Raw genomic sequence first — 13,849 nt, 5'->3', positions numbered from 1 at the left:
GCCGCCATGGGCGCCGCCGTCTGCTTCGGCTGCGCCGCGATCGCCTTCGGGCCGGCGCTCGCGCTCGTCGTGCTGCGCGTGGCGGCGGAGCCGCTGCGGGTCATCGTGCTGGTGGCGGGGTGAGCCTGGCGGGCGCCGCTGAGGGGCCTTCGGGGGGCTGAGGGGGGCCTCAGGGCAGCCGCGAGGAGCCGCTGGTGGCGGGGGGGCCGCGGTGGGCTGGGGGGAGCTGGGCGGGGCGGGGCAGGGCGGGTGTGGGGTGGGAGAGCCTTGAGGGGAGCTGAGGGGGCCGTTGGGGGCAGGTGTGGGGTGGGAGAGCCTTGAGGGGAGCTGAGGGGGCCGTTGGGGGCAGGTGTGGGGTGAGAGAGCCTTGAGGCGGGCCGTTGGGGGCAGGTGTGGGGTGGGAGAGCCTTGAGGGGAGCTGAGGGGACCGTTGGGGGCAGGTGTGGGGTGAGAGAGCCTTGAGGCGGGCCGTTGGGGGCAGGTGTGGGGTGGGAGAGCCTTGAGGGGAGCTGAGGGGGCCGTTGGGGGCAGGTGTGGGGTGAGAGAGCCTTGAGGCGGGCCGTTGGGGGCAGGTGTGGGGTGGGAGAGCCTTGAGGGGAGCTGAGGGGACCGTTGGGGGCAGGTGTGGGTGAGAGAGCCTTGAGGGGGGCCGTTGGGGGCAGGTGTGGGTTGAGAGAGCATTGAGGGGGGCAGGTGGGGGCTCTGGAGCAGGGCAGGTAGCACCGGGGGGGCAAGGGGACAGTTGAGGGGGGCGATGGTCCAGGCAGGATCGAAGTGGTCAAGGGGTCAGGTCTGTGGTAGTTGAGGGGTTCCTGGGGGGGGGTTGGCAGCTGAGAGAGGGTTGGTGGGGGGCTGAAAGAGTCTGGGGTCAGGCAGCAGTGGAGGGGGCTTAGGGGGCAGCTGAGGGTGTCTGAGAGGGGCAGCAAACCCAGGGAGGGGCTGAAGGGGAGATGGTGGGGCAGCCGAGGGGGTGTGGGGTGGGAGGCAGTGCCCTGGGGGGGCAGTTCTGGGGTGGCGGGCGGCAGGCTGTGCCTGGCAGGGGGGTCTGAGGAGGGTTTGGGAAATGGCCTATGCAGGTGGGATGAGGCTGTGAAGTTGTAGGGGGTGGAGGGGCTGTTCCCGTCCTGGGGTCCCCTCACTTTGGGGTCTCCCAAAGCCTTCCTCGTGCTGGCAGAGCCACAGCCGCGAGCGGCGACACGCCATCCCTTCCAAGTGTTTGGCTCTTCCTTCGTGTGCCCGGTCATCCCTGGGGTCACGACTCCTGCCCCCGTGTCAGTGGGGGGATGCACTATTGAGAAAAGAGGGAGAGGAACGGCTCTGAGCAGCCGTGCCCCACCACGCTTGGCTTTCTGAGGGCAGCCCTGTGTTTCACCTCAAGGAGCGAAGCCTGAGCATCCTTCCCCGCTCTGCAGGGCAGTAGGTTTCCTCTGGGAAGGTCATGATGGGTGTGAGAAGAAAAGGAGGATTTGAGCTTACAAATCTGTTTGATTTTCAGCCACGCGCTTCCTTCGCGTGCCCTCCCCATGTGACAATGGCCAGGCAGCCCATGCCGCCGCCAAAAACTTCCCCTGCTGAACACGTGACCTGGGGCCCAGGCAAACCACGCAAGCAGCTTGGCACGTGTTTGCTGTGTGGTTCTGAGCTCTGGAGCATGAGCTTGGCGTTCCTCTCTCCCCAGGGCATTTTTCTGGCTGGTATCGCTGCTCTTGGCATCTCTGATCTGGTTCGTTTCGGTCCAGCTCAGCGACCGGGAGGACGCCAAGCTGCAGTACAGCCTCCTCATCTTCGGGGCCGCCGTCTCCGTCCTGCTGCAGGAGGCTTTCAGATTCGCCTACTTCAAGCTGTTGAAGTAAGAGCCTGTGCGAGGGCGGCCTGCTCGTGCCCCCTGGGGACGGGTGACCTGTTCTTGTAGCTGCGATCCCTCTGCTTTTTGTCTGGGGAACCCCACAAGGCATCTTCCGTGTCGGATCCCGGGAGACAGCTGTTCCTTCTTGCCCCAGGCTCATTGATAACCCTCCCTTTCCCTCTCCTGTGTGCCGAGGCCCCTGTTCCGGGCTGGCCGCTCACGCTTTCTCTTCTGCCTGAGCAGGAAGGCAGATGAAGGCCTGGCGATGATCAGCGAGGATGGCCGGTCCCCCGTCTCCCTCAGGCAGATGGCTTACGGTGAGCACGAACCCGGAGAGGGCTTGGGCTGTCACTGACCTCCCTGCGCTCTTCAGGGCTGCCTGTCAGCGGGACGTGTGCGTATCGGAGACTGGGGATGGTGTTGACGGGGCTAAAGCAGCCTTCCCAGTTCTTGTTCCCGCTCTCCTGCCGTTCCTTGGGCACAGGTGCCGTGTCCGGGGCTCACGGCAGAGGTAGCACAGCTCCGGTTGCTCTGAGCTCAGTCCTCCTCCCTCTGCAGTCTCAGGCCTGTCCTTCGGCATCATCAGCGGCGCGTTTTCCTTCATTAACGTCCTGGCAGACTCCATCGGGCCGGGCACCGTTGGAATCCACGGGGACTCGCCGTACTACTTCATCACGTCCGGTGAGGCTGGGGCCGGTGTGTGCCGCAGGCCGGGGGCTTGTGGCTGAGGTGCTGCAGCAGCACTGGTTAGAGTCAGGACTGCAGCCCCGGCGTGTGGCCCTTCACCGAAGTGAGGAGGAGGAAGGTGGTGGCGAGGTCTGAGGGGGTCTGTGTCGCCCTCTTCCCTCAGCCTTCCTCACCATGGCCCTCGTCTTGCTCCACACCTTCTGGGGAGTGATATTCTTCGACGCCTGCGAAAAACGCCGCTACGGGAGCCTGGGGCTGGTGGTTGCCAGTCACCTCCTTGCCTCGGGGCTGGTGAGTTTGGTGAGCCAGAGCTGACCGGAGCTGCCCCGAAAGCTGTCCCCAAAGTAAAGCGGTGTGGGGCCAGAGAGGGGATCGCAGAGACGCCTGCTGCTGCTTCAAACTCCCTAAATCTCTGCCGTGGAGACGTGGGGAGAGTCACAGCCCTCTTGGGTGCCTCCTGCCCAGGGCAGCCTGTTGGGGTGCGCTTGGTGGAAGGGGGGCTAACGAAGGCCTTGGGGGTCAGACGGAAGATTAGCCGCTAAGCTCCTGGTGGGCAAAAGTTTAAACCTGAACTCTTGAGTTTGAGCCTAAGCCTGCTCCGCTCAGGGGGCCTGGCTCCCCTTTCCCCCCGCGGCTGTTTGGGGGGGCTGTAGGGGCAGCTGGCAGGCAGTGATGTTCCTAACACTGCTCCCTCCATCCCCCAGACGTTCCTGAACCCCTGGTACGAGGCCAGCCTGGTGCCCATCTTCATCCTCACCCTCTGCACGGGCCTCTGGTCCTTTGTCACCGCTGGGGGCTCCTTCCGCAACATCCTCAAGTGCCTCTCCTGTAAGGGGGGGGCTGGGAAGGGAGGGGCTGGCGGTGGGGGGTGTCACCCCTGCAACGCAGCGGCTTTTTGGGTGGGTCTCTGTCGCCTTGTAGGCGTTGGGGGGGTCAGACATGGGCGCAGGGGGGCCCAGAGCTGCTGGGGTGGGGGAGGATGGGTTTTCCCTGCAACCGTTACCCTTTCATTGAACATCAGCCGCGTCTCCTGGCTAATAGGGGCTCCTGTGAACCCCGCAACAGGCCCCCACCCCCAAAACAGACTCCCCCCACGCTCACCCTCTCCCCCCTTTCTGCCCCCCAGGTGAGCAGGAGGGTGACCGCAGAGTGACGACGTACTCGGCGCTGCAGGTGCCTTTTGAGGACTGAGCGGCAGCCGCAGCCCTGCTGCTGCCCGTGCCACCGCCACCCCCAAGTGCCCTCTTCTCGGCAGCCGGAAGGTCAGGACGCTGCCCCCGCCTCTGCGGCTTGCTCCTCCGGTGCCGCCACCCGGCCGAGCCCTGGGCCCTCTCCGTGGCGCAGAGGCGGCTCCGTGCCCTCTTACACTCCAGAGGGGGTTTTTGGGGTCCACCTGGCGCTCGTGGGTGCCCTGTTTAGCTTCATTAGGGACTCGGGTTGGACTTTTTTCCTTAGAGGGTATGGCTGGAGGGGGAAGGTGGCGGGGGGGGCCGGGTGCCCTGTGGTGTGGGCAGGCCCCCCCCTTCCCTCGCATTTCCCCCCTGGAGGGGCCCAACCTGCTGCCATTCCCCGCTCAGCCTCAGTGGAAGTGGGGTGACCCAGGATGGGGGGTGCTCTGCCCCGCTCACCCCCTTTCTGCTCCCCACTGGGTCTTGTCTGGGGGCACCCCTTACCCTGCTGTGCCACTGGGGACGGGGTAAATTATGTTTTTGATTCCGAGTCAAACCTTTTTAATAGTGCGACGGGTACCACGGCAGGGAGGCGACCTCTGTGCTGGGGCCAGGGTGAGGGGTGTGTGGGGGGAGAGGGGTCGGTCCTCCCCACCTCGCTCTGCTCCCAGCCCCTGCCCGAGCTTCGGGGGGAGCACCCGAGGGTCGTGGTTTCTTGGGGCTGACAGGATCTGGCTCCACAGCCCCTTGGCGAGCGGCCCCGTTCCCTCCCCAGCGAAGAGCCGCCAGTGCCGTGGGGTGGGGAAGGGGCTTTATATCCAGTGGGGCCGAGGCAGGAGCTGCTGCCATGGTGGGGCTGAGCTGCAGCTGGCTCCTCTGGCAGGGGCGGAGGGCTGCGGGGCAGCGGGGGCCTGTCACAGCCCTGCCCTGGGGGGGTTCAAGGGTGGGGGCCGTCATCAGAGGGGGTGCGGCGGGAGGAGGCTTTGAACACGACATCCTGGTGCTGCGCCCTCCTCGCTCTGCCTCGGGGAGGGGAGAAGGGCTGAGATGAGAGTGATCATCTCCTGGGGGGGCTCAGACCCTCTCATTTGAGTGTCCGGGCCCCCGGCTGGGGGGGGATCCATCCTCGGGGGGGGGCGGGGGCCTCTCACCGCATCCTCTTGGCCACAAAGTAGAGGGCGAGGAAGATGCTGAGGCAGCCAGCAACGGTGCCAAAGATGATGGCGATGATTTCACCTGTCGAATACCCCTCGGGCCCTGCAAGGGCAGAGCCAGGGCTCAGCACCAAAGCCTTGCACCCAGCTGGGGCTCTGGGAGCCATTTTGGGGGTGTAGGGGGGGACCCTGCCCACCTCCCCCTTCCTGGGCGGCCTCTCACCCCTGGGGAAGGATGCCAGCACCAGCCGCTGGTTGAGCTCCTGCGGGGCCCGAAAATTATCCACCAGGTGCTGGGGCTCTGGCTCGGCCGCTGCTGTGGCGTAAAGGGTTCCCTGGAGCTGCTCTAGCTGAAATGGAGAGGGTGGGGGGAGTGCTGGGGCTGCCCCTCTCCCCAAAACCAGAGGGTTTCACCCCAGAGTGGGCCCTACCTGGGCCAGGCTGATGTGGACAGGCTGCTGGAAGAGGGTCCAGAGGACGCCCTGGAAGCAGGGAGGGGTGGTGAGGGACCCGTTGTAGCGATAGTAGAGGTCCAGGCGTGGGGGCAACAGGTCCTGCACGCTGAAGGAGGGGATGGCCGTCGTCTGTCCTGGGGGGGGGAGCGGTTGGGGGGTGCAGGGTGAGGGGTTTGGGGTTCCCCTTCCCTGCCGCCACACGCTTTCGCTGCTGTCTCCCCGAGCTTCCCCCCTCGCGCGCCCTTCGCTCACCTGCGTAGCGGATGCTCCCCAAATGGCTCAGGATGTTGTTGTAGGCGGGGTGGGGGTCAGCACCCACCTAGGGGGGAGCGGGGGGGGAGGTCAGGGCTTGAGGGGTGGGGGTGGGGGTGTTTTAGGGTCCACATACCTCCAGGAGGACACCGAGCACAGCCAGCCCCCCGGCGTGGTGCTGCGCCTCGCTGGCGTTGGCGTAGCGCTCCGCGTCGTAGTGCACCACGTGCATCTGTGGGCAGAGAGGCTCCACGCGGGGCGGGGGGGGCAGAGCAGGGACCCCCCCTCAACCCGGGACCCCCCCAGTCACCCCCTTTCCCGTGCCTTGTTCCCAGCCCCAATCCCACACTGCTGCCTGCGCCCATCTCGGCACCTCTCGCGGTGTCTGGCCTTGCTGCTGCACCCGTTCCTGGGTCCTGTCACCTGGCCCTGCGCCGATTCCTGCACCCAGACCCGTTCTTGCTCCGTTTCCTCTTCCTGCACCCATTTCCTGCACCTCAACCCTTCCCCTGCCCTTTCCCCTGCATTCTCCTATGCCTGCATGCGACTCCTGCACCTAGACCCCTTCCTGCGCCATTCCTGTGATGGTTCTTGCACCCAGACCCTTTCCCGCACCCATCCTGCCCTCAGACCCATTCCCCACCTGTTTCCCTGCCTGCTTCCTGTGCCCAGATCCGTTTCCTACACCAGCTCCCTGTTCCCATTCCCTGCACCCAGTTCCCCCACCCAGTCTCTTCCCTGCCTCCATTTCCTACCCCCAGACCTGTTTCCTGCACCCATTTCCCTGCCTTTTTGCTCTACCCTGACCCATTTCCCATATTCCCTGCACCAAATTTCCTGCTCCCACGCCTATTCCCACGCTGGTTCCCACACCCAGATCCCTTCCTGCACCCATTTCCCGCCCCTGTCTCTCTGCCTCTTTCCTGTGCCTGGACCTGTTTCCCACTCCCTACACTCAATTCCTGTGCCCGGACTCCTTCCTGCACCCATTTCCCACCCTCAGACCCATTTCCCACACCCATTTTCCTGCCCTTTTTCCTGTTCCCTGACCTGTTTCCCACACCAGGACTCCTTTCCCCATCCCCTGCACCTGTTTCACCCAGCCAGCCCCATTCCCACACCCATTTCCCGCACCATTCCCATGCCAGTTTCCCCACCCAGCTCCATTCCCACTCCCATTTCCCACCCCCAGACCCATTTCCCACCCCATTCCCACACTGGTTCTTGCACCCAGCCCCATTCCCACTCCCATTTCCCACCCCGTTCCCACCTCCAGCCCCATTCCCGCTCCCATTTCCTACACCCAGACCCATTTCCCACCCCATTCCCCCACCCATTTCCTGCCCCCAGACCCATTTCCCACACCCAGACCCATTCCCATGCCATTTCTCACACCCATCCCCTTTCCCAGGCCGGAGCCCATTTCGGGACCCCCGTCCCTTTGGGACCCCCGCCCCGTTACCTCGGCGGGAGCGCGGCGGCCGTCGAGGAGATGCTCGGCACCGCCGGTGCGGCCGGGCCGAGCCCAGTGGAAGTGGAGCTGAGCGGCGGCGAAGCTGCGGGGCAGCCCCTGCAGCCGCAGGGAGGGCGGCAGCGCCAGCACCGCTGCGGCCAGGGCGGGGGGACGCTGAGCGGGGCCTGCGCCACGCGGGGACCCCCCCCTCCCCGGATCCCCCCCCCAAACCCTGGCACCCGCTCACCGGTGTGGCCGTTGTTGGCGAGGGCGAAGGCCGGGGTGTCAGGGTGTTGGTAGCCCACGGGGCGGACGGGCGGCAGCGAGGGGTCCGGTTGCGCCCATCGCGTCTGGATGTCGATGGGCGACTGGGCTCGGCCCCCGCACGCCGGGTGCCCCTCGGGCCAGTGCTGCTGCCCATGGGGGCCTGGGGGGACCCAGGCATCCAGGTGGGCCCCTCACCCCCTCCTCAGGGACGTTGCTTTACCCAGCCTGGCCCCGTGACCCCAACTGCCCTCATCGCCCCCCAGCCAAAACGAGGGCATGGTGACATTCCCAACATGCTCGTTAATCTTCTGGGGACAATTTTTTCTGGCCGGGGGAGCAGGGACAAAGCCGCGGCCGGGGGGGGGGGGTCCGGGGGGTCCCCGTGGGCCGCAGGCCGGGCTTAGCCGGGATTTGGCCGGGGCCGGATCTTAATTGGATTTGGCAGCCGGAGCCTTACGTAAAGGAGCACAATGGGACCATTGGAGAGCGAGGGGGAGCCGGGGTCCGGGCTGGGGGGCGCAGGGGGCTGCACCCATCCAGCTCCCTCCATTTGGGGGCACCCGGGTGTCCTGGGGGGGCACAGGGGGTGCACCCATCCGTCTCTGTCCTTTTGGGGGGAACACAAGTGTTGGGGGGGCTGTGCCCATCTGTCTCGCTCCCATCTGAGGGTCCCAGGTGTCCGGGAGGGGGGGGGCGGGGGGGGGGGCGCTGCACCCATCAAACTCCCTCCCTCCTGGGGGGACCCGGGTGATGCCCCTCAGCTCCGGGGTGCGTGGGGCTGTGGATTCGGGGTGTGGGAGAAAACGGGGTGTGGGTGCCTGGGTGTGGGGGACCCCACTCACCCTCATACGCCCAGTGGGGACCTGTGGAGGGAAAGCAGAGGTGTTGGGAGCCGGGGGGGGGGGGGGGGGCCGCAGTTCGGCTGGGCTCCCCGGGGGCCCCTGTGGGTGCTGGCGGGTGCACCCCAAAGGGGGTCCCGCTCCCGGGACTCGGGGTGAGTGCCTGCGGGGGGCGGTGGGCACTCACCGGCGGGCAGGGCGGGGGCCAGGCCCCCCAGCAGCAGCAGGGCTCGCAGCATGGCGGGGGGTGCGGGGGGGGCCGGGGGCTGCTGGCCCGGCCTTAAATACTGGGGGGACGGGGAGGGATGGAGGGGCCATCCGCGGGGCGGGGGGGGGGCCTGGGAGGGGCTGGGGTGGGGATTTGGGGGGGGCTGGGGGTGCTGTGAGGGGCTGTGGGGGACCCTGAGCTGGGCGGGGCCGGGGGCCTTGAGGGGGACCCTGGGGCGGGGCCGGATCCTGCACGAGGTCCCCTCACCCCGCCTCCTCTTCCCCAGCCCCGCCCCTCTCTCTCAGCCCCGCCCCCTTTCCCACCCTCGCCCCTCCCCCGGGCGGGGCCGCTGACAGGAGCGCGCGCCCAGGGCGCCCTGCCAGCGCCCTACTCCCCGCGCGCGCGCGCGCTGACATCACCCAGACGCGCGCCCCCTCCACCACGTGGGGGCCCACGCGCCCGCCCTCTCCATTATGTAACGGCGCCGAAGCGAGGCCGCCCTCCTCCCATTGGCCGCGCCGGGAGTGACGCGCGGCCGAGGCCACCGCCCATTGGCGGGGGGTGGGGGTGGCCCCTCGTGCCCACCCCCTCCCTCGCGCGGAGCCCCGTGACCCCGTCCCGCCCACCGGGGGGCGCTGTGTCCGCGTCGCCACATGGAGGGGGCGTGGCCGCTGCTCCCCCACCACCATCCCCAAGCCCTCCCGGCCAATCAGCGCGGGGCGGCCTCCGCATTGGGCAGCGCCGGCAGCGGCTCGGGCCAACGGGAGCGAGGGGGCGGGGCGGGGCGGCGAGGCCTCCGCCCGCTGCCGGGGAGAGGCGGCCAATGGGGGCGCAGCGGGGGCGGGGCTCAGCGGGAGGCACGTGCGGCCGCGCACGTGTCCGCGTGGGGCCGCCGCAGCCGGGGCGGAACCGGCACCGGGACACCGATACCGGGACTGAGGCACCGGGACGTGGACAGCGATACCGGGGCACCGGCACCGAGACACCGGCACCGGGGCGGCGGGACACTGGCACCGGCACCGCCACTGAGGCACCGGGACAGGGACAGCGATACCGGCACCGGGACACCGGCACCGACCGGGACACCGGCACCGGGACGGGGACGCCGGCGCCGCCGCAGCCGGGAGCAGGTGGGACCCGGGGTGGCCGGGCCCGGTGGGGGTTCCTGGGGCTGGGGGGGGCGTGTCCGGGGTATGGGGGTCCCGGTGGCAAACGGGGGGTCCCGGGGCTCCGCCCTGGGTGGGGGGGTCCCCGTGGTGGGGGGTCCGCACCTCAGGTGGAGGTCCTGGGGGTGGGGGGTCCTGGTGCTGGGGGTAGGGTCCTGGTCATGGAGGGGGTATCAGTCCTGGGGGGGGGCGTCACTGTTCTACGGGTGGGGGGTGTCCGGGGGGGGCGGGTCCCGGTGCCGGCGGGGTGGGGGCCTGGAGGGGGCGGGTCCTGGGACGGGGTGGGGGTACTGGGAGAGGGGGGGGCTTGCTCCTGGGTTGGGGGATCCTGAGCACCGGGTGTGGGAGGGGCCCATGCTGGGTGGGGGGTCCCGGTCCCAGGTGGGTGCCTGCACCCCCCCCCCCATGCCAAGAGGGGCTGCTGCGGGGGGGGGCACACACACGCGGCACTTTCTCTGTTTTCCATTTATTTCCCAATTTCCCCATTTTTGCCCTCTTTTCCCCCTCCCTTCCCGCAGGCAGCCTCAGCCGGGCGACACCGGAGCTGAACCCCGGGAGTGGCTCCCCCGGGGGGGCCCCCCCCACCATGGAGCCCCCCGCCCGCGCCTGCTCCTGCGGCTCCCCCACCCCCAGCCCGGGGGGTCCCTCCGACAGTGAGGCCGAAGCAGGGGGACCCCCCACGGAGCCCCCCAAACCCGAACGGAGCCGCAAACGGCCAGACAGAGCCCCCCCTGAATCGCCCCCCTCATCACCGAATCGCCCCCCGAAACGACCCCGCAAGGGGGATGGGGGGGGTGCCCCCCCCAGCGATGGCGACCGCCTTTTTGCCCAAAAAGTGAGTTTTTGGTAGTAAAATGAAAGAGCGGCCCCAAACCCAGCGAGGGGGGTGGGGGGGGCGGGGGGCGGAGTGTTTGGCCCCCTACAATGCATCTCTGCATGGCTCTGCCTCAGTTTCCCCACCTGAAATGGGGTGCGGGGGGGGGAAGGGAAAGTGGGGAGGGGGGTGACACCCCCTTCCCTGTTCTACATCAAGCCACCATCATCTTCCTCCTCTTCCTCGCAGTGCCAGGAGCTGCGGGGTTTCATCCGGCCGCTGGCGGAGCTGCTGGAGGGGCTGAAGCGGGGGCGATACGACCGAGGTGGGCACCTCCCCCCACCCCAAACCCTGCACCCCCTTCCCCCCTTCCCCCCCCCCCCCCCGAGGGGGACTCACCCGGTTTTGGGGTTCCCCAGGGCTGAGCAGCTTCCAGCAGAGCGTGGCCATGGATCGGATCCAGCGGATCATCGGGGTCCTGCAGAAGCCTGAAATGGGGTGAGCGTCACCCCAAGGGTCCCTGGAGCTGGGGGGGGGGAAGGGGGGGCCACCCCATGGCGGGGTGTCCCATCTCCCCTCCCCCCCCGCAGCGGGGTGACAGGTGCTTTCTGCCCCCCCCCACCCCAGGGCGCGGTACCTGGGGACGCTGCTGCAGGTCGAGGGGATGTTGAGGCTCTGGTTCCCCCACGTCGCCCCAAAACCCCCCCAAGATCCGACCCCTGCTTCTGCCGCCCTCCTCCTCCTCCGCCGCCGCCCCCCCGCCGGCCCCCCCGGAGCACCCCGCTGCCGCCGCCCGCCTGCGGACACCCCCGCCGCTGCCACCCCCGCCGGGATGGCGCGCCGGGGGGGGCACCCCAAAACCCACCGCTCCGACCAGACCGGGCCCCCCGTGTCCCCCCCGGCGCCGGATGCGTGACAACCCGCCCCCCCCCCCCGGCTTTTTCTCTTCGTTTTCTTGGGTTTTGCCTTTTTTGGATTTTTTTTTTTTTTAATATTGTGGACGGTTCGACCTGCGGGCGGGCGGGGGGGGGGCCGAGACCCCCCCGGGGAGCCCCAAAACTCCGGGGATTGGGGGGGGTGCGTGTGCCTTCGCCTGAGCGAAGCCCCCTCCCCCGGGGTGGGGGGAGTCGTGCCTTGGTGCACGGCGGGGGGGGGGCGGGGATACGGGGGGGAGGGGACACGGGGCGGGGGGCTGGCCCCCCCGCCGGGCCCGTGTCCCCTCCCCCTGCGTGGCGGTTTGGGGGATGGGGGGAGGGGGTCGTTTGTGTCCCCCCCTACCCCCGGCCCTGCTGGAAGCAATAAACGCCGCGGGAGCGGCCGGGGCCACCCGGTACCGGTGTCCTCTGTCCCCCAGGGGGTTGTCGGACCCGCCCCCCCCCTCCAGGTCCCACCCTGTGACCAGCACCCTAAGCCTTGACACCCCCCCCCCCGATCCCGGCTCCGTAACCCCCATCTCCCCCCCCCCCCAATTCCCGCCGCGGCACCGGGAGCTACTTCCGGTACCGGGAGCCATTTCCGGTGCGGGGAAGCACTTCCGGTTCCGGGTTGTTGGGACAGTGAGTGGAGCGGCCGCGGGACCGGGACCCTTCGGGGGTGGGGGGGAACCTTACCGAGACCCTTCGGGGGTGGGGGGGAACCTTACCGGGACACTTCGGGGCAGGGTGGGTGCCGGGTCCTATCGGGACCCTTCGGGGACCCTACGGGGGCGGATGGGGGGGTGCATCTACCGGGACCCTGCAGGGGGGGACCGGGCCCTACCGGGTCCCGGAGTAGGAGGTGGGGGGGAAGATCCGCCCCGCCGCGGTTGCGGGGCCCGGGGCCGCCCCGTCCCACCCGTGTTTCCCCCCGCTTCCCTTCCCGGTCCCGCAGCCGCCGCCATGGCGAATCACCTCCGGTTCGTGGGCCGGACCGTCATGGTGCAGAACGGCAACGTAGAGGCAGCCTATGGGGCCCTCAACAGGTGAGGGGGGGTCCGTTGGGGGGTTGGGGTGACACACCGGGGCCGTGCCGGGGCTCCCGAGCTGGGCCCGGCCGCAGGGTCCCGCAGGACCGTCCACTTGAGGATGCAACAATTGGATTATTTAAACCAGGTGTAATTCGTCACCGGTTGAGGCCCTCCTGACCCCCCCACCCCGTGCTGCAGCCGCGGGGACTTCCCGTTCCAGTTCACCCCCCAAATTGGGTTCAAAACGTACATTTTTAGGGGTTTTCTCTATGCTAAAGCGCAGATGGCGACGGGAGGGCTTTTCCTGCCCGCTCTCCCTCTTCAGATGCAAATTTAATTAAAATGAATTAAAAAAACCAAATTGGCGCAAAACCAGGCGGTGCCGCCGGTGACGGCTCCTCGCCGGGGCAGCGGAGGAGGAGGAGGAAGATGACCCCACCTTTGTTTGTCCCGGCTTAACGAAGCTCTGAGGATGATGAGGAGCGCCCTTTTTACCCTCGGCTTGCTGGAGGGGGACGGAGGATGAGGAGAACCAGCTGGGGAGGCCGAAGGCCTTTGGAAATGTCAGTCCCTTGCAGGGTCCTGGCCTCCTTCAGAGCGTCCTCCTGCTCCAGTGCAGGATCCCCACGGACCGCAGGAGCATGGCCTGCCTCACCATGGTCTTCCTCCTCCCTCCTCAGTGCCTACAGGGCTCTTCCTCTCCCATTTTCTCACTCCTCTGTGCAGCTCCTCCTTCTTCCAGGAGGTTTTTTCCCCTCCCTTTCCCGAATCCGTCACCCCAGCGGCAGTTCCAGTGCCGGCTCAGCCATGGCGGGCGGTGCGTCTGTGCCGGAGCCGGCCGCCCTTGGTACTGTAAGGTGTGGAGAGAAGCTGCAAGCAGCTCCTCACAGGATCCACCCTGCAGCTGCCAAACCCTTGCCGTGGAAAGGCTTCAGCTCCGGGACTGCGGCCACAGAAAGCGGGGTGTCTCACTTCATCTCTCCCCCTTCCTCCTCCTCCTCCTCCTCCCCCCCCCCGCAGGATCCTCTCGCAGGACGGCCTGGTGGAGGTGGTGCGGCGGCGGCGGTACTACGAGAAGCCGTGCCGGCGGCGGCAGCGGTTGGCGTACGAGGCGTGCCGGAAGGTCTACAACGCCGAGATGGGGCGGAAGATCGCCTTCCTGGCACGGGGCAGCCGGCAGGACCCCTGGGCGGGCTGCTAGGGGCGCCCCCCCTCAATAAAGGCCCCTCCCCTCTGGTGGCGATTTAATTTCGTGTTAATTAATGATGGCTGATGGGGGGGTGTGTGGGATGGGACTGGACAGGGGGTCCCATGGGTGGGAAAAGGGGGGGAGGGGGGGTGGGGGTGTGTCTCCAGTCATGTGGTGTGGGTGGTGCTGGGGGTATGTCCCGCCCATTTCCCTGCATGCCCCGCCCCTTTTCTTATATGCCCTGCCTCCTCATCTGCATGCCTGCTCTTTCCCTACATACCCCGCCCTCTCATATGTATGCCCCGCCCCTTACCATTAACTCACTGCCTCTCATCTGCATGCCCCACCCTTTTCCTTGTCTCACTGCCCTCACCCGCAGCTGCTTTCCCTCCACGCCCCGCCCCT

At 68.0% G+C, this 13,849-nt stretch overlaps 4 protein-coding genes across 5 annotated transcripts; 3 read left to right on the top strand and 1 right to left on the bottom strand.

Annotated features, from left to right (window-relative positions):
* The first annotated feature begins 6 nt into the window (after positions 1-6).
* On the top strand, positions 7-4,252 carry APH1A (aph-1A gamma-secretase subunit). The gene is made up of 7 exons (XM_075075382.1): positions 7-119; positions 1,679-1,849; positions 2,090-2,163; positions 2,405-2,527; positions 2,697-2,824; positions 3,238-3,361; positions 3,660-4,252. The coding sequence occupies exons 1-7, from the start codon at positions 7-9 to the stop codon at positions 3,722-3,724; spliced, it is 798 nt and encodes a 265-aa protein (XP_074931483.1). The 3' UTR covers positions 3,725-4,252.
* A 1-nt stretch (position 4,253) lies between these two features.
* On the bottom strand, positions 4,254-8,606 carry CA14 (carbonic anhydrase 14). Its single transcript, XM_075075389.1, has 10 exons — positions 8,310-8,606; positions 8,126-8,146; positions 7,264-7,443; positions 7,026-7,168; positions 5,700-5,795; positions 5,564-5,630; positions 5,288-5,445; positions 5,080-5,206; positions 4,854-4,959; positions 4,254-4,721 (listed from the first exon to the last, which is right to left on the bottom strand). Exons 1-10 carry the CDS (start codon positions 8,359-8,361, stop codon positions 4,640-4,642), a joined length of 1,032 nt encoding a protein of 343 aa, XP_074931490.1. The 5' UTR covers positions 8,362-8,606; the 3' UTR covers positions 4,254-4,639.
* CIART (circadian associated repressor of transcription) lies at positions 8,534-11,723 on the top strand. Its single transcript, XM_075075381.1, has 5 exons — positions 8,534-9,460; positions 10,015-10,331; positions 10,560-10,635; positions 10,730-10,808; positions 10,938-11,723. The coding sequence occupies exons 1-5, from the start codon at positions 9,154-9,156 to the stop codon at positions 11,224-11,226; spliced, it is 1,068 nt and encodes a 355-aa protein (XP_074931482.1). The 5' UTR covers positions 8,534-9,153; the 3' UTR covers positions 11,227-11,723.
* A 59-nt stretch (positions 11,724-11,782) lies between these two features.
* Positions 11,783-13,503, top strand: MRPS21 (mitochondrial ribosomal protein S21). 2 transcript variants are annotated; one of them, XM_075075388.1, is made up of 3 exons: positions 11,783-11,866; positions 12,180-12,270; positions 13,276-13,503. In XM_075075388.1, the coding sequence occupies exons 2-3, from the start codon at positions 12,188-12,190 to the stop codon at positions 13,454-13,456; spliced, it is 264 nt and encodes an 87-aa protein (XP_074931489.1). In that variant the 5' UTR covers positions 11,783-11,866; positions 12,180-12,187; the 3' UTR covers positions 13,457-13,503. The 2 variants fall into 2 exon arrangements, with proteins under 2 accessions (XP_074931489.1, XP_074931488.1); XM_075075387.1 differs by having other exon boundaries at positions 11,857-11,903.
* Positions 13,504-13,849: the final 346 nt, after the last annotated feature.

This window comes from Phalacrocorax aristotelis, chromosome 25 (assembly GCF_949628215.1).
Source record: "Phalacrocorax aristotelis chromosome 25, bGulAri2.1, whole genome shotgun sequence".
Classification (NCBI taxonomy): domain Eukaryota; kingdom Metazoa; phylum Chordata; class Aves; order Suliformes; family Phalacrocoracidae; genus Phalacrocorax; species Phalacrocorax aristotelis.
Note: the sequence above shows the minus strand (reverse complement) of the source record. Positions and strands in the feature narration are given on the sequence as shown.

Coding starts and splice junctions, on each gene's coding strand:
- MRPS21 (XM_075075388.1), top strand. CDS start 12,188: ATGGCGAATCACCTCCGGTTCGTGGGCCGGACCGTCATGGTGCAGAAC. Junction 12,271..13,275: donor GCCTATGGGGCCCTCAACAG/GTGAGGGGGGGT, acceptor CCCCCCCCGCAG/GATCCTCTCGCAGGACGGCC.
- CA14 (XM_075075389.1), bottom strand. CDS start 8,361: ATGCTGCGAGCCCTGCTGCTGCTGGGGGGCCTGGCCCCCGCCCTGCCC. Junction 8,147..8,309: donor GGCCCCCGCCCTGCCCGCCG/GTGAGTGCCCAC, acceptor TTCCCTCCACAG/GTCCCCACTGGGCGTATGAG. Junction 4,722..4,853: donor TTTGTGGCCAAGAGGATGCG/GTGAGAGGCCCC, acceptor TCCCCGAGGCAG/AGCGAGGAGGGCGCAGCACC.
- CIART (XM_075075381.1), top strand. CDS start 9,154: ATGGGGGCGCAGCGGGGGCGGGGCTCAGCGGGAGGCACGTGCGGCCGC. Junction 10,332..10,559: donor ACCGCCTTTTTGCCCAAAAA/GTGAGTTTTTGG, acceptor TCTTCCTCGCAG/TGCCAGGAGCTGCGGGGTTT. Junction 10,636..10,729: donor GCGGGGGCGATACGACCGAG/GTGGGCACCTCC, acceptor GGGGTTCCCCAG/GGCTGAGCAGCTTCCAGCAG.
- APH1A (XM_075075382.1), top strand. CDS start 7: ATGGGCGCCGCCGTCTGCTTCGGCTGCGCCGCGATCGCCTTCGGGCCG. Junction 120..1,678: donor GTCATCGTGCTGGTGGCGGG/GTGAGCCTGGCG, acceptor CTCTCTCCCCAG/GGCATTTTTCTGGCTGGTAT. Junction 2,528..2,696: donor GTACTACTTCATCACGTCCG/GTGAGGCTGGGG, acceptor CTCTTCCCTCAG/CCTTCCTCACCATGGCCCTC.